The sequence below is a fragment of the Bidens hawaiensis genome, unplaced genomic scaffold (assembly GCF_021521415.1).
Source record: "Bidens hawaiensis isolate Kalapana, Puna unplaced genomic scaffold, B.hawaiensis_p1.1 tig00035856_1, whole genome shotgun sequence".
Taxonomy (NCBI): domain Eukaryota; kingdom Viridiplantae; phylum Streptophyta; class Magnoliopsida; order Asterales; family Asteraceae; genus Bidens; species Bidens hawaiensis.
Genome location: NW_027496228.1, coordinates 24961 through 46902, shown reverse-complemented (window position 1 = coordinate 46902; position 21942 = coordinate 24961). Strand labels below are relative to the sequence as shown.

At 33.9% G+C, this 21942-nt stretch overlaps 4 protein-coding genes and 1 pseudogene across 4 annotated transcripts; 3 read left to right on the top strand and 2 right to left on the bottom strand.

The window, feature by feature from the left end:
- The first annotated feature begins 1678 nt into the window (after positions 1 to 1678).
- Positions 1679 to 2675, top strand: LOC143587743 (uncharacterized; annotated as a pseudogene).
- A 2659-nt stretch (positions 2676 to 5334) lies between these two features.
- On the bottom strand, positions 5335 to 7493 carry LOC143587744 (UDP-glycosyltransferase 85A8-like). The gene is made up of 2 exons (XM_077068946.1): positions 6907 to 7493; positions 5335 to 6098 (listed from the first exon to the last, which is right to left on the bottom strand). The coding sequence occupies exons 1-2, from the start codon at positions 7480 to 7482 to the stop codon at positions 5748 to 5750; spliced, it is 927 nt and encodes a 308-aa protein (XP_076925061.1). The 5' UTR covers positions 7483 to 7493; the 3' UTR covers positions 5335 to 5747.
- Positions 7494 to 9548: 2055 nt separating this feature from the next.
- LOC143587736 (uncharacterized) lies at positions 9549 to 10193 on the top strand. The gene has a single exon (XM_077068939.1). It carries the CDS (start codon positions 9549 to 9551, stop codon positions 10191 to 10193), a length of 645 nt encoding a protein of 214 aa, XP_076925054.1.
- Positions 10194 to 10534: 341 nt separating this feature from the next.
- Positions 10535 to 11158, top strand: LOC143587735 (uncharacterized). The gene has a single exon (XM_077068938.1). It carries the CDS (start codon positions 10535 to 10537, stop codon positions 11156 to 11158), a length of 624 nt encoding a protein of 207 aa, XP_076925053.1.
- Positions 11159 to 12846: 1688 nt separating this feature from the next.
- LOC143587741 (UDP-glycosyltransferase 85A8-like) lies at positions 12847 to 19361 on the bottom strand. Its single transcript, XM_077068943.1, has 3 exons — positions 18831 to 19361; positions 14425 to 15002; positions 12847 to 13616 (listed from the first exon to the last, which is right to left on the bottom strand). The coding sequence occupies exons 1-3, from the start codon at positions 19327 to 19329 to the stop codon at positions 13266 to 13268; spliced, it is 1428 nt and encodes a 475-aa protein (XP_076925058.1). The 5' UTR covers positions 19330 to 19361; the 3' UTR covers positions 12847 to 13265.
- Positions 19362 to 21942: the final 2581 nt, after the last annotated feature.

Sequence of the window (21942 nt, the reverse complement as noted above, 5' to 3'; positions counted from 1 at the left end):
ATTGAATGAAGAAAGTTAGTTTCAAATTGAAATGGAAATTATGAAAAATAAATATCAAGTGTAACAAAATTGACTGAATTATTAGTTTTTGAAGACACCATGATGTAGATAACTATCTAAACTGTATCACGTTGACTAATGGAATTTTTTTATTGCTTGAATACTAACCGTTAAAAACCCTTAGATATATACGATATTTGGTGGTCGTTTGTTTGAACAGATCGATAACATGTTTTGCTTTCAAACAAATAACTACAATAGTAATCTATTATCGTTAGTAATATAATATACTAGATTTTAAACCCGTGTATTACCCATGATTTGTTAAAAAATAAAACAAATAAGGTTCGTTATTTGAAAGAAATGAACAAAATTAAAGTTAAAAAGAAAATAAACTATATAGTACAAATAGAAGTTTAGAATCTAAAATTTATAAATTCGAATAAATCTATTTATATACAACATTTGTCAAAATTGTTTTGACCCATTACCCGTGGATTGCTATGATAAATGAGATGGGAGATTAGATTATTAGAAGGGAAATAATAACCTATTTATCAAAAGTGTTTTATCCCACAAACAATGGATAGGTAGGATAAATAAGATGAGAAATTAAAGAATTAGAAAAGAAATTATAACTCATTTGTCAAAATGACTCATGACCCATGGATAATATGATGAATAAAATGAGATATTAGCAGGGGCGGACCTACATAGTAGCCGTCGGGGTTCCGGGACACCAATGTTTTTTAAAATTTATTTAGAAGCGATATAGAAAATTTTTGAAGGACCCCATATAAATTAACACTTGGACCCCATATCAATATTACCATTCTAGTCTGGTGGAAACCCCCTTCCAATACCACACGAATGACCCGAGTTCGAGCCTTGCTCTTTCCCGTTTTTTTATGTATTTCGTTTTTTTTAAAATTTACTTTATATTAGTTTTAGGTTTGACTTTTGGCCCATGGGTTTTAACATATCCCAACTCATCAGACGTACAGCTCCACCACACCTTCCACACAAATCTCAACCCCACTGCTTATCCCTAACTCACGCCTCTCTCAGTTTTTCTGGCCAGCCTCCGCCCATCTCCGCCCATATCCGCCAGCCTCCGCCTCACTCCAGCCACCGTTCACCCCTCTTTGGTCTTATAAGTCTTTGTTTCCTCTGATTTTGTCTCATACTAAAGGTAATTTTAGGGCTAATTAGTTGATTGATTTTATATATAATTATACATTTATACTCATGTTGGTTATTGTATGTTGTATATTGTTGTTAGATTGTGACTTAGTTTTCTTAAAAACTTGAATTTTAGGGTTAATTATGCAAGAATCATTGAAAAGAAAGTTTGAGCCCTCGTCTTCTTCAAGTAATACATCTAAGAAAATTGATTTGGAAGACCTTCCATGGGATCCCTCCGAATGGAAACCGATTTCATCTTATCATGTTAACCAAAGAGATGAAATTAGACGTGCATATTTGAGTAAAGGTGCTTGTCAACCGCAAGGTCATGATTATCCAAAACGAGATATTGGTGGTAAACTAAGAAGTTTTAATCCTGAATGGTTTGCTAGCTTCAAATATTGGTTAGAGTATAGTGTAAAGGCGGATAAAGTTTTCTGCTTGGTTTGTTACTTGTTCAAGGATAATGGTCAAAAAGATGCATTTGTGACCGATGGATTTTGTGGTTGGAACAAACGAGAGAGATTGGTTGGTCATGTGGGTAAGCCGAATAGTTACCACAACAGAGCACTTAAAAAATGTGAAGACTTGCTTCGACCAAAACAATCTATAGGTTTTGCCTTTCAAAAGAAAAGAAAAAAAATAGTGACGAGTATAGAATCCGATTAAGCACCTCGGTTATTCTTGCTAAAGATTTTTTGAATGGTGCAATAGCTTTCCGTGGTCATGATGAGTCTGAAACTTCAATTTATAAATGACATTTCTTGGAGTTTTTAAGATTATTGGGTGAATTAAACGAGTCCATTGGTAAAGTTATATTAGGAAATGCTTCGGGGAAAAATCAAATGACGTCTCCCAAAATTCAGAAAGACATATGTAATTGTTTTCCACAAGAAGTTTTAAAAAGGATTTTTGAAGAACTAGGTGATGATGTGTTTTCTATATTAGTTGATGAGTCTCGGGATATATCTACAAAGGAACAAATGGCTGTCGTTTTGAGATATGTTGACAAAGGTGGAGTTGTTATAGAACGATTCATTGGCCTTGTTCATGTCATGGAAACATCTGCGGCTTGTCTGAAATCGGCTATTGACGAATTATTTTCACAATATAATTTGAGTTTGGCAAGGGTTAGAGGTCAAGGGTATGATGGTGCTAGCAATATGGCTGGTGAGTTTAATGGTTTGAAAGCTTTAGTTTTGAAGGATAATTCTTCGGCGTATTATATACATTGTTTTGCTCACCAGCTTCAACTAGTTATTGTGGCCCTTGCGAACAAACATGATGACATTTTTTTCTTTTTTGATAAGATATCAACTTTTATAAATGTGGTTTGTTTATCTTGCAAACGAATAGATATGATTCGAGAAAGTCAACGAGAGAAATTAAAAGAAGCGATAGTTCATGAAGAAGTTGAAACCGGGAGTGGTTTAAATCAAGAATTGTCTCTTGCAAGAGCTGGGGATACGGTTGGAGCTCTCAACACATGACACTTGTGCGTTTGGTTCAATTATATCCATTTATTATTGAAGTGCTTGAGTATATTCGAAATTCCAGTTACACTAATGCTCACCAAAGACAAGCAAGTGGAATTTGGACATACATGAAGGCTTATGATTTTGCATATTATTTACATTTGATGAAGCACGTTTTGGGTGTTACTAATTTGTTGTCTCAAGCTCTTCAACGAAAGGATCAAGATATAGTGAATGCAATTCAAATGGTCAACGCAACGAAGCAACAACTACAAACGTTTAGACTTTAAGGGTTTGCTCCACTTTTGAAAGATGTGGCATCTTTTTGTGAAAAAAATGAGATTGAAATTATTAACATGGAAGATGAATACGTTGACCCAAAATATAAAAGAAAAAAGACTTGCATCACCAATCGTTATTATTATGAGGTTGAAAATTTCAACACGGTATTAGATATGCAAATACAAGAGCTTGGCAACCGTTTTAATGAGGTAACCACTGAATTACTTACGTGCATCGGTAGTTTGAGCCCGAACAATAATTTTCATGCATTTAATGCCCAAAAGATATTAAGGTTGGCCGAGTTGTATCCGCGTGATTTTAGTTATGAAGAAAGAGAGAATCTTATGATTGAGTTAGACAACTATATTATTAATTTGAAAGGAGATGAAATGTTTGCCGACATGAATGGTGTATCTAATCTTGCACAAAAAATGGTGGAAACAAATAAACATTTGGGATATCCATTGGTCTATCGTTTATTAAAGTTAACGCTAGTTTTACCGGTTGCAACGGCAAGTGTTGAGAGGTGTTTTTCATCAATGAAACACGTGAAGACGGATTTACGTAATCGGATGGGTGATGATTATATGAACGATGCTTGCATTTGTTATATCGAAAGGGAGATTCTTGCCAACGTTACGGTTGAAGAGGTAATGGTTCGTTTTCAAAACATGAAAAGTCATAGAGAACAACTTTAAGAATTTGTAATGTTTTTTTTTATCGTTTTGAATGATATCGTATTTTGTGTGTTTTATTATGATATTGTTTTTTTATTATGTTTCTCGTCTCGACTCTTGAACCGACCCGAAAAGTTTGAAAACCGACAAAAATAGGACCCCATTGTCAAAAAATCCTGGGTCCGCCACTGGTCCCCGACTCCCCGTCAGGACAAGCTCCTCGTTCATAAGGAACATGCTATCACTCGTCCCCTTCTGTACATGCTACTCGTCCACAACGGACATGCTACTCTTCCACAACGGACATGCTACTCATGCACAATAACATCATATATACCTTACTTAACATAGCATAAGATATTAGAGCTAAGCACGGTTCGATTCGGTTTGATTTTTAGGCGAAACTGAAACCGAAGTCATCAGTTTTTTTAATATACAAACCGTTTGGTTTTCGGTTTTTAAGTTATTTTTTATTTCGGTTCGGTTATATTCGGTTTTTTTTTCAGTTATGTGTAGACATTACAATTTTTTTTAAATATGAAGATGATGATTTTAAGTTTGTAAGAGCATATTAGAGTACCAAAAATACATTGAATACAAAAAACAAAAAGAGATGCATGTTACTTGTAACTATACGTATACAAAGCCGCTAGAGTAGTAGAGTTTAAAATTTAAAAATGTTCTTAATCAAAAAACACTAAAAGTTAGTCCTAATCTTTATTTATCATCTTGTTGATCTTCAAAATCTTCATCACTAGCAATTGGTTCGGTTTGGCTTTTTTCGGTTTTTGAAAGATGGTTCGCAACCCGAAAATTCGGTTTTTCAAAAAAGCATTAAAGTAACCGTCAGCTAATGTCTTGGCTCAATTTTTTCGCTTTGGTTTTTTCAGTTAATTAGGTTTTGGTTCGGTTAATTCATTTTTCTGCTCACCCCTGTAACATATAACTATACAACTCGAATATATATATATTCGGACATAATATATAAATATTCACATATATACTGCCACCTGTACAACGGTATGAATGCCTGCCCTAAAACTTTTAAAAGAGAGGGGACTAGAAACTCACTTGATTTGTTTCACCTTCTTGACTTTCATGTCAATCCTTCTTTGAATACTAAACCTTCCAACTGCTGTGAAACAATTAACCGTTTACATTAACCAAGCTAACTAGAACTAACCGAACCCAATCTCATATCTATGCTAGCGTCGTAAATAGTGTCGCCGGCATTTTCTCTTTGACTAGTATCGCAAGAATTGTTGCCCACCTTCTGTTGGGTTATATTATCGTATTAACTCTAACAAGGACATTAGTTAATGTCTCTATTTTCCTGATTGTGACATTAGTTAATTTCGCATCATGTCTAACTCTTACACTATCAAATGAATTCTCTTAGTTCCGCACTTGTTGGGGACATTGTAATGTCACAATTTATGCCTTAGTGTTGTTTTTGAAAGATATAATGTCACGGTATGAAGATCAAGTGTCGCGGTATGAAGATAGGCCTCAAAAGATTCCTTTCCTGAACCAAAGTTCCAACTTTTCACTTCCAAATCTCTTTTTTAATAATCCAAATTACTAGTTCTATGATTTATATCCACAAACACTTGTAAAATATACGATTTTTAGATGAACCCCTTTAACTTTTCATAAAAACCCAAAACCAAAACCTGAAACGAAGAGTTTAGGATCAATACTGACATGGATCTTTTCACAAAACGAATTCGGAAACGCCCCCTTTCAGCCTTTAACTCAAGTTGATCCGAGGCTTGAACGAAGAGGATGATTCTTGCACTTTATTCTCTCTATGATGTCTCTCTCTAGAATGGAGAAGATAATAACTACTGGATATTTTCCATGAGGGTTTATATACATAATTAACTAGTATTAATGACATAATTAATGGCCCATACCTTTCTAAAATAAACACTTTGAGCACAAACTATATAATACCCACTTTTATTTTATAGGCTCAAATCTTTACGGGTTTTTGGGGTATTACAAATATGAAATATTAATATGTATCACAGGTGCAATTAAAATTGATACAGTGACAGTGCAAGAATTAAACCAACGGCAATAGAATGTTTACCACAAGTAGAAAATTTAGATATAAAAGTTGACTTCACTTTTTTAATAAAATATCTGTAACTAATTTGTTAAAGTTGCAATAAGACGATCCACCAATAGTGACTGCTTCTTTGGCTTTCTTCTTCAAGTCCAAAGCCTTGGCTTTCATTTGCTTCCCTTTCACCCCATCTATCATCTCTCTCACTTGAGCCTCCACTTTCTCTCTCTTTACATTAGTATCAATTTCCATCCCGATCCCCCATTCCACACAACTATATCGACAATTAGTTTGTTGTTCGGCGAAAAACGGCCAACAAAGGACTGGAACACCACTGCTAATACTCTCAAGTGTCGAGTTCCATCCACTATGTGTTAAGAATACTCCAATTGCAGGGTGCTTCAAAACCTTCAATTATTTATAGATCCATTGGTAGACACCAATATTAAATATATATGTCATGTGTATCACATACCTTTATTGTTTTCAAAAAATTAAACTTGTCGTTTATATTAAATTTTTTTTTGTATTTTAATAATTCAAAGTATCATATCAGTGACGGATTTACTTGAAGCTCAGCATGGTGTAGCCGTGTATTTTCTTCCAAGCCTAACTCTAAGCCCCAATTCTATAATATTTTACATTTGATTTATACACGATTTCGTTGGCACGTTTTTCTATTTTGTTTATAACTGTTATTGTGAGATAAATCGCTTGAAAATAAAGTATAAATCTATGATGATTATGCTACTTGAATTGCTCTTGGCCATGACAACAAAATTGAAAATTAGGATTCTCATTGGTCAAAGTGTAAGTATAGTTTATTGGTTTTATTGAATGACCTATATGTCCTTTGTAATTAGCGTTTGTAACTTTTATTGCTCGTGTATTATTGTATAAACAATTGTATTTTTGTATTAGTAGTTGAGTGATTGAAAGTAAAATCAATAATCTTATAGATTTGATACTCCAAGAAAAAAGGAAAAAAAGAAAAAGAAATTACAATATGTTGCTATCGTGACATCTAATTTTCTTGACCTGCCCTTTTCATATTTTTGGTTGCATCCTAGCATGAATATATAGGAAACATGGTACGTTGTCATTGTTTGTTGTATTGTTCATCCTAATTAGACTAAAATGAGTGGCAATAATTCAAAAACAGTTGATCTTTTCTCTATTTTGTTTCTATATTGATTCGTAGATATTACGAGTTTACCTGTTCTTGAGGACACCAACTAACAATCATGCCTCTCCCTTTAGTCTCAACTAGGAACTCCGGTGGCATCACCCCCTCATTACCGCCCACAATGTCAGGACGAGTTATCCATAAGAAATCCTTCTTGCTATTCGCGAGTCCCCATCCAAACTCCATTAGTTGTTCCTTTGTCAAGACTGTGATACTCCCAAAGTTAACAAAAACAACTGAGCAAGGGTCTTTTGTATCAAGCCAATGGATGCAACTCACATCTTCTTTCCAAAGATTTGACCCAACCTGTTTGACCTGTTCATCTTGTAGATGTTGTTCCATCATATGAAGCGGGCCCACGGTGAAAATTCGTGGGAACGATGAATTTAAAACATTAACGCTCTCTTGTTCCAAGGCATCAAATGTGTTTAGCACGAGAGCCAAGCCTCTAGGTAGAGCCTCACACTCGTTGATGAAATAATTGAGCATGATGTCGTTTATGTCTGTGGTTCGAATGAAGCTCGGGAAATCTCTTAATCGGATGTTGTTCATCCCAGGAATCCAATCTATGGTTGTTTCTAAATACCCATTGGTTACATAACTCATATCTGAAACATTTTAGTACGTTGATTAGTAAAAGTAATTGAATGAAGAAAGTTAGTTTCAAATTGAAATGGAAATTATGAAAAATAAATATCAAGTGTAACAAAATTGACTGAATTATTAGTTTTTGAAGACACCATGATGTAGATAACTATCTAAACTGTATCACGTTGACTAATGGAATTTTTTTATTGCTTGAATACTAACCGTTAAAAACCCTTAGATATATACGATATTTGGTGGTCGTTTGTTTGAACAGATCGATAACATGTTTTGCTTTCAAACAAATAACTACAATAGTAATCTATTATCGTTAGTAATATAATATACTAGATTTTAAACCCGTGTATTACCCATGATTTGTTAAAAAATAAAACAAATAAGGTTCGTTATTTGAAAGAAATGAACAAAATTAAAGTTAAAAAGAAAATAAACTATATAGTACAAATAGAAGTTTAGAATCTAAAATTTATAAATTCGAATAAATCTATTTATATACAACATTTGTCAAAATTGTTTTGACCCATTACCCGTGGATTGCTATGATAAATGAGATGGGAGATTAGATTATTAGAAGGGAAATAATAACCTATTTATCAAAAGTGTTTTATCCCACAAACAATGGATAGGTAGGATAAATAAGATGAGAAATTAAAGAATTAGAAAAGAAATTATAACTCATTTGTCAAAATGACTCATGACCCATGGATAATATGATGAATAAAATGAGATATTAGCAGGGGCGGACCTACATAGTAGCCGTCGGGGTTCCGGGACACCAATGTTTTTTAAAATTTATTTAGAAGCGATATAGAAAATTTTTGAAGGACCCCATATAAATTAACACTTGGACCCCATATCAATATTACCATTCTAGTCTGGTGGAAACCCCCTTCCAATACCACACGAATGACCCGAGTTCGAGCCTTGCTCTTTCCCGTTTTTTTATGTATTTCGTTTTTTTTAAAATTTACTTTATATTAGTTTTAGGTTTGACTTTTGGCCCATGGGTTTTAACATATCCCAACTCATCAGACGTACAGCTCCACCACACCTTCCACACAAATCTCAACCCCACTGCTTATCCCTAACTCACGCCTCTCTCAGTTTTTCTGGCCAGCCTCCGCCCATCTCCGCCCATATCCGCCAGCCTCCGCCTCACTCCAGCCACCGTTCACCCCTCTTTGGTCTTATAAGTCTTTGTTTCCTCTGATTTTGTCTCATACTAAAGGTAATTTTAGGGCTAATTAGTTGATTGATTTTATATATAATTATACATTTATACTCATGTTGGTTATTGTATGTTGTATATTGTTGTTAGATTGTGACTTAGTTTTCTTAAAAACTTGAATTTTAGGGTTAATTATGCAAGAATCATTGAAAAGAAAGTTTGAGCCCTCGTCTTCTTCAAGTAATACATCTAAGAAAATTGATTTGGAAGACCTTCCATGGGATCCCTCCGAATGGAAACCGATTTCATCTTATCATGTTAACCAAAGAGATGAAATTAGACGTGCATATTTGAGTAAAGGTGCTTGTCAACCGCAAGGTCATGATTATCCAAAACGAAATATTGGTGGTAAACTAAGAAGTTTTAATCCTGAATGGTTTGCTAGCTTCAAATATTGGTTAGAGTATAGTGTAAAGGCGGATAAAGTTTTCTGCTTGGTTTGTTACTTGTTCAAGGATAATGGTCAAAAAGATGCATTTGTGACCGATGGATTTTGTGGTTGGAACAAACGAGAGAGATTGGTTGGTCATGTGGGTAAGCCGAATAGTTACCACAACAGAGCACTTAAAAAATGTGAAGACTTGCTTCGACCAAAACAATCTATAGGTTTTGCCTTTCAAAAGAAAAGAAAAAAAATAGTGACGAGTATAGAATCCGATTAAGCACCTCGGTTATTCTTGCTAAAGATTTTTTGAATGGTGCAATAGCTTTCCGTGGTCATGATGAGTCTGAAACTTCAATTTATAAATGACATTTCTTGGAGTTTTTAAGATTATTGGGTGAATTAAACGAGTCCATTGGTAAAGTTATATTAGGAAATGCTTCGGGGAAAAATCAAATGACGTCTCCCAAAATTCAGAAAGACATATGTAATTGTTTTCCACAAGAAGTTTTAAAAAGGATTTTTGAAGAACTAGGTGATGATGTGTTTTCTATATTAGTTGATGAGTCTCGGGATATATCTACAAAGGAACAAATGGCTGTCGTTTTGAGATATGTTGACAAAGGTGGAGTTGTTATAGAACGATTCATTGGCCTTGTTCATGTCATGGAAACATCTGCGGCTTGTCTGAAATCGGCTATTGACGAATTATTTTCACAATATAATTTGAGTTTGGCAAGGGTTAGAGGTCAAGGGTATGATGGTGCTAGCAATATGGCTGGTGAGTTTAATGGTTTGAAAGCTTTAGTTTTGAAGGATAATTCTTCGGCGTATTATATACATTGTTTTGCTCACCAGCTTCAACTAGTTATTGTGGCCCTTGCGAACAAACATGATGACATTTTTTTCTTTTTTGATAAGATATCAACTTTTATAAATGTGGTTTGTTTATCTTGCAAACGAATAGATATGATTCGAGAAAGTCAACGAGAGAAATTAAAAGAAGCGATAGTTCATGAAGAAGTTGAAACCGGGAGTGGTTTAAATCAAGAATTGTCTCTTGCAAGAGCTGGGGATACGGTTGGAGCTCTCAACACATGACACTTGTGCGTTTGGTTCAATTATATCCATTTATTATTGAAGTGCTTGAGTATATTCGAAATTCCAGTTACACTAATGCTCACCAAAGACAAGCAAGTGGAATTTGGACATACATGAAGGCTTATGATTTTGCATATTATTTACATTTGATGAAGCACGTTTTGGGTGTTACTAATTTGTTGTCTCAAGCTCTTCAACGAAAGGATCAAGATATAGTGAATGCAATTCAAATGGTCAACGCAACGAAGCAACAACTACAAACGTTTAGACTTTAAGGGTTTGCTCCACTTTTGAAAGATGTGGCATCTTTTTGTGAAAAAAATGAGATTGAAATTATTAACATGGAAGATGAATACGTTGACCCAAAATATAAAAGAAAAAAGACTTGCATCACCAATCGTTATTATTATGAGGTTGAAAATTTCAACACGGTATTAGATATGCAAATACAAGAGCTTGGCAACCGTTTTAATGAGGTAACCACTGAATTACTTACGTGCATCGGTAGTTTGAGCCCGAACAATAATTTTCATGCATTTAATGCCCAAAAGATATTAAGGTTGGCCGAGTTGTATCCGCGTGATTTTAGTTATGAAGAAAGAGAGAATCTTATGATTGAGTTAGACAACTATATTATTAATTTGAAAGGAGATGAAATGTTTGCCGACATGAATGGTGTATCTAATCTTGCACAAAAAATGGTGGAAACAAATAAACATTTGGGATATCCATTGGTCTATCGTTTATTAAAGTTAACGCTAGTTTTACCGGTTGCAACGGCAAGTGTTGAGAGGTGTTTTTCATCAATGAAACACGTGAAGACGGATTTACGTAATCGGATGGGTGATGATTATATGAACGATGCTTGCATTTGTTATATCGAAAGGGAGATTCTTGCCAACGTTACGGTTGAAGAGGTAATGGTTCGTTTTCAAAACATGAAAAGTCATAGAGAACAACTTTAAGAATTTGTAATGTTTTTTTTTATCGTTTTGAATGATATCGTATTTTGTGTGTTTTATTATGATATTGTTTTTTTATTATGTTTCTCGTCTCGACTCTTGAACCGACCCGAAAAGTTTGAAAACCGACAAAAATAGGACCCCATTGTCAAAAAATCCTGGGTCCGCCACTGGTCCCCGACTCCCCGTCAGGACAAGCTCCTCGTTCATAAGGAACATGCTATCACTCGTCCCCTTCTGTACATGCTACTCGTCCACAACGGACATGCTACTCTTCCACAACGGACATGCTACTCATGCACAATAACATCATATATACCTTACTTAACATAGCATAAGATATTAGAGCTAAGCACGGTTCGATTCGGTTTGATTTTTAGGCGAAACTGAAACCGAAGTCATCAGTTTTTTTAATATACAAACCGTTTGGTTTTCGGTTTTTAAGTTATTTTTTATTTCGGTTCGGTTATATTCGGTTTTTTTTTCAGTTATGTGTAGACATTACAATTTTTTTTAAATATGAAGATGATGATTTTAAGTTTGTAAGAGCATATTAGAGTACCAAAAATACATTGAATACAAAAAACAAAAAGAGATGCATGTTACTTGTAACTATACGTATACAAAGCCGCTAGAGTAGTAGAGTTTAAAATTTAAAAATGTTCTTAATCAAAAAACACTAAAAGTTAGTCCTAATCTTTATTTATCATCTTGTTGATCTTCAAAATCTTCATCACTAGCAATTGGTTCGGTTTGGCTTTTTTCGGTTTTTGAAAGATGGTTCGCAACCCGAAAATTCGGTTTTTCAAAAAAGCATTAAAGTAACCGTCAGCTAATGTCTTGGCTCAATTTTTTCGCTTTGGTTTTTTCAGTTAATTAGGTTTTGGTTCGGTTAATTCATTTTTCTGCTCACCCCTGTAACATATAACTATACAACTCGAATATATATATATTCGGACATAATATATAAATATTCACATATATACTGCCACCTGTACAACGGTATGAATGCCTGCCCTAAAACTTTTAAAAGAGAGGGGACTAGAAACTCACTTGATTTGTTTCACCTTCTTGACTTTCATGTCAATCCTTCTTTGAATACTAAACCTTCCAACTGCTGTGAAACAATTAACCGTTTACATTAACCAAGCTAACTAGAACTAACCGAACCCAATCTCATATCTATGCTAGCGTCGTAAATAGTGTCGCCGGCATTTTCTCTTTGACTAGTATCGCAAGAATTGTTGCCCACCTTCTGTTGGGTTATATTATCGTATTAACTCTAACAAGGACATTAGTTAATGTCTCTATTTTCCTGATTGTGACATTAGTTAATTTCGCATCATGTCTAACTCTTACACTATCAAATGAATTCTCTTAGTTCCGCACTTGTTGGGGACATTGTAATGTCACAATTTATGCCTTAGTGTTGTTTTTGAAAGATATAATGTCACGGTATGAAGATCAAGTGTCGCGGTATGAAGATAGGCCTCAAAAGATTCCTTTCCTGAACCAAAGTTCCAACTTTTCACTTCCAAATCTCTTTTTTAATAATCCAAATTACTAGTTCTATGATTTATATCCACAAACACTTGTAAAATATACGATTTTTAGATGAACCCCTTTAACTTTTCATAAAAACCCAAAACCAAAACCTGAAACGAAGAGTTTAGGATCAATACTGACATGGATCTTTTCACAAAACGAATTCGGAAACGCCCCCTTTCAGCCTTTAACTCAAGTTGATCCGAGGCTTGAACGAAGAGGATGATTCTTGCACTTTATTCTCTCTATGATGTCTCTCTCTAGAATGGAGAAGATAATAACTACTGGATATTTTCCATGAGGGTTTATATACATAATTAACTAGTATTAATGACATAATTAATGGCCCATACCTTTCTAAAATAAACACTTTGAGCACAAACTATATAATACCCACTTTTATTTTATAGGCTCAAATCTTTACGGGTTTTTGGGGTATTACAAATATGAAATATTAATATGTATCACAGGTGCAATTAAAATTGATACAGTGACAGTGCAAGAATTAAACCAACGGCAATAGAATGTTTACCACAAGTAGAAAATTTAGATATAAAAGTTGACTTCACTTTTTTAATAAAATATCTGTAACTAATTTGTTAAAGTTGCAATAAGACGATCCACCAATAGTGACTGCTTCTTTGGCTTTCTTCTTCAAGTCCAAAGCCTTGGCTTTCATTTGCTTCCCTTTCACCCCATCTATCATCTCTCTCACTTGAGCCTCCACTTTCTCTCTCTTTACATTAGTATCAATTTCCATCCCGATCCCCCATTCCACACAACTATATCGACAATTAGTTTGTTGTTCGGCGAAAAACGGCCAACAAAGGACTGGAACACCACTGCTAATACTCTCAAGTGTCGAGTTCCATCCACTATGTGTTAAGAATACTCCAATTGCAGGGTGCTTCAAAACCTTCAATTATTTATAGATCCATTGGTAGACACCAATATTAAATATATATGTCATGTGTATCACATACCTTTATTGTTTTCAAAAAATTAAACTTGTCGTTTATATTAAATTTTTTTTTGTATTTTAATAATTCAAAGTATCATATCAGTGACGGATTTACTTGAAGCTCAGCATGGTGTAGCCGTGTATTTTCTTCCAAGCCTAACTCTAAGCCCCAATTCTATAATATTTTACATTTGATTTATACACGATTTCGTTGGCACGTTTTTCTATTTTGTTTATAACTGTTATTGTGAGATAAATCGCTTGAAAATAAAGTATAAATCTATGATGATTATGCTACTTGAATTGCTCTTGGCCATGACAACAAAATTGAAAATTAGGATTCTCATTGGTCAAAGTGTAAGTATAGTTTATTGGTTTTATTGAATGACCTATATGTCCTTTGTAATTAGCGTTTGTAACTTTTATTGCTCGTGTATTATTGTATAAACAATTGTATTTTTGTATTAGTAGTTGAGTGATTGAAAGTAAAATCAATAATCTTATAGATTTGATACTCCAAGAAAAAAGGAAAAAAAGAAAAAGAAATTACAATATGTTGCTATCGTGACATCTAATTTTCTTGACCTGCCCTTTTCATATTTTTGGTTGCATCCTAGCATGAATATATAGGAAACATGGTACGTTGTCATTGTTTGTTGTATTGTTCATCCTAATTAGACTAAAATGAGTGGCAATAATTCAAAAACAGTTGATCTTTTCTCTATTTTGTTTCTATATTGATTCGTAGATATTACGAGTTTACCTGTTCTTGAGGACACCAACTAACAATCATGCCTCTCCCTTTAGTCTCAACTAGGAACTCCGGTGGCATCACCCCCTCATTACCGCCCACAATGTCAGGACGAGTTATCCATAAGAAATCCTTCTTGCTATTCGCGAGTCCCCATCCAAACTCCATTAGTTGTTCCTTTGTCAAGACTGTGATACTCCCAAAGTTAACAAAAACAACTGAGCAAGGGTCTTTTGTATCAAGCCAATGGATGCAACTCACATCTTCTTTCCAAAGATTTGACCCAACCTGTTTGACCTGTTCATCTTGTAGATGTTGTTCCATCATATGAAGCGGGCCCACGGTGAAAATTCGTGGGAACGATGAATTTAAAACATTAACGCTCTCTTGTTCCAAGGCATCAAATGTGTTTAGCACGAGAGCCAAGCCTCTAGGTAGAGCCTCACACTCGTTGATGAAATAATTGAGCATGATGTCGTTTATGTCTGTGGTTCGAATGAAGCTCGGGAAATCTCTTAATCGGATGTTGTTCATCCCAGGAATCCAATCTATGGTTGTTTCTAAATACCCATTGGTTACATAACTCATATCTGAAACATTTTAGTACGTTGATTAGTAAAAGTAATTGAATGAAGAAAGTTAGTTTCAAATTGAAATGGAAATTATGAAAAATAAATATCAAGTGTAACAAAATTGACTGAATTATTAGTTTTTGAAGACACCATGATGTAGATAACTATCTAAACTGTATCACGTTGACTAATGGAATTTTTTTATTGCTTGAATACTAACCGTTAAAAACCCTTAGATATATACGATATTTGGTGGTCGTTTGTTTGAACAGATCGATAACATGTTTTGCTTTCAAACAAATAACTACAATAGTAATCTATTATCGTTAGTAATATAATATACTAGATTTTAAACCCGTGTATTACCCATGATTTGTTAAAAAATAAAAACAAATAAGGTTCGTTATTTGAAAGAAATGAACAAAATTAAAGTTAAAAAGAAAATAAACTATATAGTACAAATAGAAGTTTAGAATCTAAAATTTATAAATTCGAATAAATCTATTTATATACAACATTTGTCAAAATTGTTTTGACCCATTACCCGTGGATTGCTATGATAAATGAGATGGGAGATTAGATTATTAGAAGGGAAATAATAACATATTTATCAAAAGTGTTTTATCCCACAAACAATGGATAGGTAGGATAAATAAGATGAGAAATTAAAGAATTAGAAAAGAAATTATAACTCATTTGTCAAAATGACTCATGACCCATGGATAATATGATGAATAAAATGAGATATTAGCAGGGGCGGACCTACATAGTAGCCGTCGGGATTCCGGGACACCAATGTTTTTTAAAATTTATTTAGAAGCGATATAGAAAATTTTTGAAGAACCCCATATAAATTAACACTTGGACCCCATATCAATATTACCATTCTAGTCTGGTGGAAACCCCCTTCCAATACCACACGAATGACCCGAGTTCGAGCCTTGCTCTTTCCCGTTTTTTTATGTATTTCGTTTTTTTTTAAATTTACTTTATATTAGTTTTAGGTTTGACTTTTGGCCCATGGGTTTTAACATATCCCAACTCACCAGCTTCAACTAGTTATTGTGGCCCTTGCGAACAAACATGATGACATTTTTTTCTTTTTTGATAAGGTATCAACTTTGACAAATGTGGTTTGTTCAACTTGCAAACGAATAGATATGATTCGAGAAAGTCAACGAGAGAAATTAAAAGAAGCGATAGGTCATGAAGAAGTTGAAACCGGGAGTGGTTTAAATCAAGAATTGTCTCTTGCAAGAGCTGGGATACGGTTGGAGCTCTCATCACATGACACTTGTGCGTTTGGTTCAATTATATCCATTTATTATTGAAGTGCTTGAGTATATTCGAAATTCCAGTTACACTAATGCTCACCAAAGACAAGCAAGTGGAATTTGGACATACATGAAGGCTTATGATTTTGCTTATTATTTACATTTTGATGAAGCACGTTTTGGGTATTACTAATTTTTTGTCTCAAGCCCTTCAACGAAAGGATCAAGATATAGTGAATGCAATTCAAATGGTCAACGCAACGAAGCAACAACTACAAACGTTTAGACTTGAAGGGTTTGCTCCACTTTTGAAAGATGTGGCATCTTTTTTTGAAAAAAATGATATTGAAATTATTAACATGGAAGATGAATACGTTGACCCAAAATATAAAAGAAAAAAGACTTGCATCACCAATCGTTATTATTATGAGGTTGAAAATTTCAACACGGTATTAGATATGCAAATACAAGAGCTTGGCAACCGTTTTAATGAGGTAAACTGAATTACTTACGTGCATCGGTAGTTTGAGCCCGAACAATAATTTTCATGCATTTAATGCCCAAAAGATATTAAGGTTGGCCGAGTTGTATCCGCGTGATTTTAGTTATGAAGAAAGAGAGAATCTTATGATTGAGTTAGACAACTATATTATTAATTTGAAAGGAGATGAAATGTTTGCCGACATGAATGGTGTATCTAATCTTGCACAAAAAATGGTGGAAACAAATAAAAATTTGGGATATCCATTGGTCTATCGTTTATTAAAGTTAACGCTAGTTCTACCGGTTGCAACGACAAGTGTTGAGAGGTGTTTTTCATCAATGAAACACGTGAAGACGGATTTACGTAATCGGATGGGTGATGATTATATGAACGATGCTTGCATTTGTTATATCGAAAGGGAGATTCTTGCCAACGTTACGGTTGAAGAGGTAATGGTTCGTTTTCAAAACATGAAAAGTCGTAGAGAACAACTTTAAGAATTTGTAATGTTTTTTTTTATCGTTTTGAATGATATCGTATTTTGTGTGTTTTATTATGATATTGTTTTTTTTTATTATGTTTCTCGTCTCGACTCTTGAACCGACCCGAAAAGTTTGAAAACCGACAAAAATAGGACCCCATTGTCAAAAAATCCTGGGTCCGCCACTGAATATTAGAGAATTAGAAAGGAAATTATAACCCATTTGTCAAAATAGTTTTACTCCATAACCCGTGAATATGTAGAATCAATGAAAATAAAGATGAAACCAACAAAGAATCTATGATTGCCACATCATCCTCATGATTTTCTTTTATTAGCATAGTTAGATAATAACAATAGTGAAGAGATCAAGACAACTATGGGTCAATTACAAATATAGACATGTTTAACTATTATTTATTCAAAGTAGGCATGAAATTAAAAACGAACCAAAATAAACTAAGCCTATAGCACAATGACACATAACCCCTTTGGCCATCACTAAGCACCAGGATTTCATGCAAAAATGAGTTGGGAGTACCATAGCCTAATACAGGGCCGGCTCCGAGAAATCAAAAAAAGTTTTGGGTTAAAGGTGAATTTTTTTTAGGTCTTAAGTAAAAAGGAGTATTTTGTTGAGTTTAAACAATTTAATTTATATATGAGTTTACTTGATGATAATTTGGGTTGTGTAAAAAACTTTTGTATAAAAATAAGATTGAACATGTCTCAAATGAGGCTAGAACTCATAACTTTTGATTGTGAGTAAAAACCCTTTGCCACTAGACTAAGCTAGTGGTTATGTAATTGAGTTTAAACGTTAAATATACACATTGTACTTAATAAAATACATATAATTTTTTTATTAAAAAAAATCGGGCCTAGCGAGGCGTCGGGCATATGGTCGTCGACTACCCTGCCACCCATAAGGGTCGGCCCTGGTCTATCATGTGCCTTAACTGGGCTCGGCTCTATGGTTCCTTATAAACATGAATGAAAAGGGCTAAACATGCGTCTTGTCTACCGAAGCCTCAGAAGTGTCCGAAAGGCCTTGCCACGACAACTTCTTAGTTTTGTCTGCCTGGGCAAGAAAGGTGTCGTCGCAGGGCTTATCGGGCATCTCTGCAGCTTTGGCATACATGGCACCCTGTATAGTCTAGTCTGTTTATTCACTTTTAGACACCGTCAAGCTCATGTGAGTCACATGGCATGATAAGGTATCGCCGAATGATTTCTGCTCGAAATATCGTACTATATTGTGCACCACAAGGGGTAAGTTATCATTAATGTTTTATCCTGGTTTTACCTATTATGATTGGTTTTTAATTCCACGCCTATTTTGGATAAACATAGGTGAAGCATACCTATACCTATATTGCAATTTTCCCTTAATTTTTTTTTTGAACGAAAAATTTCCCTCAATTAAAAGTTACTTTTCCATGAGTGTACGTAGCGAGGAGGGACTAGAATACATATGTGACTTTTCTTACTTTAAATATGGGTTCAAAAATTATTTCGATATTTCTACTTTAAAGTCACATTAAAACATATTGTAATTCCCCTTTTGAAAGTAATAACTAATAACTGGTAGGATATATTTTCTTCACCTTTGAGAGGTGTATACCCCTTTTGAACGAGATCAAGATAGTGACTGTAAGCCAAAAGCCCACAACCACTAGCAGTCCACAACAGCACTTCCGGCAATCCAAACCTCTCGGCAGCTTTTAGAGTGAAACACATGACCCCATCAGAAACAATACAGCTCACCGGCGGCACGCCAGCGTTCTCCGCACCATTAAGCCTTGTAATCAGCTCACAGAAAGGTTCTAAGCAGTGCTTCTGAATGGATTCACAAAGATCTGGGATTGACTGTGTGGAATCAGCGTCAGAAGGCGGAAGACCGTCGGTTATGGAGTAGAAACGGAAATCGGGCAGGCCGTCGAGCGAGGACGGGCCTCGGGATCGAAGCAGGCGTTTGTGGTTGTAGTGGTTATTGACAAAAGAGATGTGGAAGCCTTTACAGTGAAGTAGTTTGGCTAGTTTCATCATGGGGTTGATGTGGCCTTGGGCTGGGTATGGGACGCATATTGCATGTGGTTTTTCCATTTCTGCTATGGAACCTATTTGATGCAATATTACAAAATTACGTCTTTAAATAAGAGCGTTTGTGGTGATATTTGATATTTACAAGCAACGGCTGCTATGGAATTTTGACCGGATGAGAACATGCGTTGTCGCTTGTTTTATGGTGTTGCTTGATATTTGATATTTACACGTATGCATCTATATAATACTAGTTTAATCCTCCCGTGTTACGAGGCTTTATTCAATTTTTGTTTTTATCGTTTAGCTATTCAATGATTATATATTTTATTTTTTAACGTTGTTTAGTTTTAATTTAATACATTATATTAGTTTGTTATTATATTCTTTAGCTTTTGAGTTTTTTCAATTGAGATGTGTAGGTTTTTTAGATTTTTAACGAACAAACATAAACGGACATTAGCATTTTGATTTTTTTTAAATGAACAAACATGAACACAAATATTTGTCTAATGAAATAGGGGATGTTAATGTAGTTGACAATGGTGGGTAGTATCGGAAGTTAACCGGCGATGAAGATGATAGATCGGAAACAGAGAACATGTAAAGGAGATAAATTAAATTAGGGTTTAATGATAGTGTTTACCAATAAATGAGATCTTATAACCCATTTGAGAGCTATCAGGATTTGGTAAGACTCATAATCCGTGTAAATTATTCTTTGATGATTAAGAGGTTATTTCACAAATAAATTAGATGTAATAACCCGTTTAGGAGTTATCCGGGTTTGGTGAGATCCATGACCCGCAAAAATTATTGTTTGATTATGAAAGAGTTTCATAAATACATGAGATGTTATAACCAATTTAAAGACTATCCGGGTTTGGTAAGACCCATACCCATGAATTCGGGTTAAATACATGAGAAGCCTCCATTTATAAATCAAGCAATCTGGTGGCTCTAGAGAATGAGGGGAACAACCTGAGAGCGACACATAGGATTTCATGGTAAGCAATTATATAGATAGTTAGATACTGGTTTTTATATCCCCGTAATACGGGGTTGTTTTATAATATACTAGTTTTTTTATCCCCGTATTTATATAATTTTAGTATATCCGTATTTTATAGTATTTTCATATCAAATATTTGGTGAGATTAGTTTTTTTTAATTTAATGAGATGTTATAACCCGTTTAAGGACTGTCTGGGTTTGGTAAGACCCATACCCATGAATTCAGGTCAAATGCATGAGAAGCCTCCATTTAAAAATCAAGCAAATTTGGTGACTCCGAAAAAAGGGGGAGCGACCACATCGCGACACGTAGGATTTTTATGTTTTCGTTTATATATATTATGGATCTAAACAAAACCTTTAAAAGTTCTTTGGTTGCTTCTTACATTCTCTCAAGCCACAAGAATATTGCATTATTTGTATATGGAGGATTCTCATGCATTTGACCCATATTCACGAGTACGAGTCTCACCAAACCTATATATTCCTTAAACGGATTATAACATCTTATTAAATTAAAAAGTAATCTCACAAGATACTTGATATGAAAATCCTATAAATAGGGATATACTAAAAATTAATATCAGATTCTTTAAAAAAAGATATATATTACTTATAATTAAGAAATAATTTTATGGTAAAAAAAATAAGCGGGTCATGGGTCTCATCAAACCGAAATAGCTTTAAACCGGGTTGTAACATCTCATTTATTTGTGAAACCCTTTTATCATCAAATACTAAGTATATTATTAACTTCTGTCCAATAAATTAAATAAAAATTCAAAATATATATAAATATTACAAACGAATAATGAAACCCCATAATACAGAGATAAAAACTAGTTTGACATATTTGACTTATCCATGGAGTTATTGTTATCGAATACACTAGAAATTAATCGAATAAAGACACTAAGAAGAAATAGCAATCATTATTAAATCAATCACAACATGTACAACTGATTTAGGGTTTACACTCATAATATGGAACTAGAATGAATTGCTAGAGATCGATGGTAACCGTTGTGATGAGCGTGTAAGATTTATTACCACCATTGGATATGCAATTCATGTTTGGCAAAGTAGTTATGGGGCGTTTGGATGTTAAATGATTATTGTGGGTTAAAGTCATATTGTTTGTGTCTGGGTTAAGTGATTATAAACAGTGAAAATATAGTAATCTAACTATATTATTAAAGAAATACAATTTTTGGACACATAGTCTCTTCTTATTGGTTCAACCCTATTGCTTCTATATATAAAAAAAACACTTCTTTCATTTTCTTCATAATTAAATAATTCAAAAAGAAAATAAAATATCAAGTCTTCCTAGATTTTATTCACATTTAAATAATTCTAAATTCATATTGAATGACAACTCATATAAGAGGGTCATTAGGCATATTTTTAAATTGTAGTCAATACATTAACTATCTCTAGATCATAGTTAATGCATTAACTATCTTTAAATACATTATTATGGCCAATAAATTAGAGCATCAATTTTAAAATGTTTGTTATGACTTTTATTAAAATTTTAATTAAATTATAAATTCTTTTTGTTTAACTCATACAATATTTTAAATTCCAAAATAATATATTCCAAATTGAGAAGTAAATCAATTAATTTTCTTGTCTAGCTAAATTAATGGTACTATTTTTA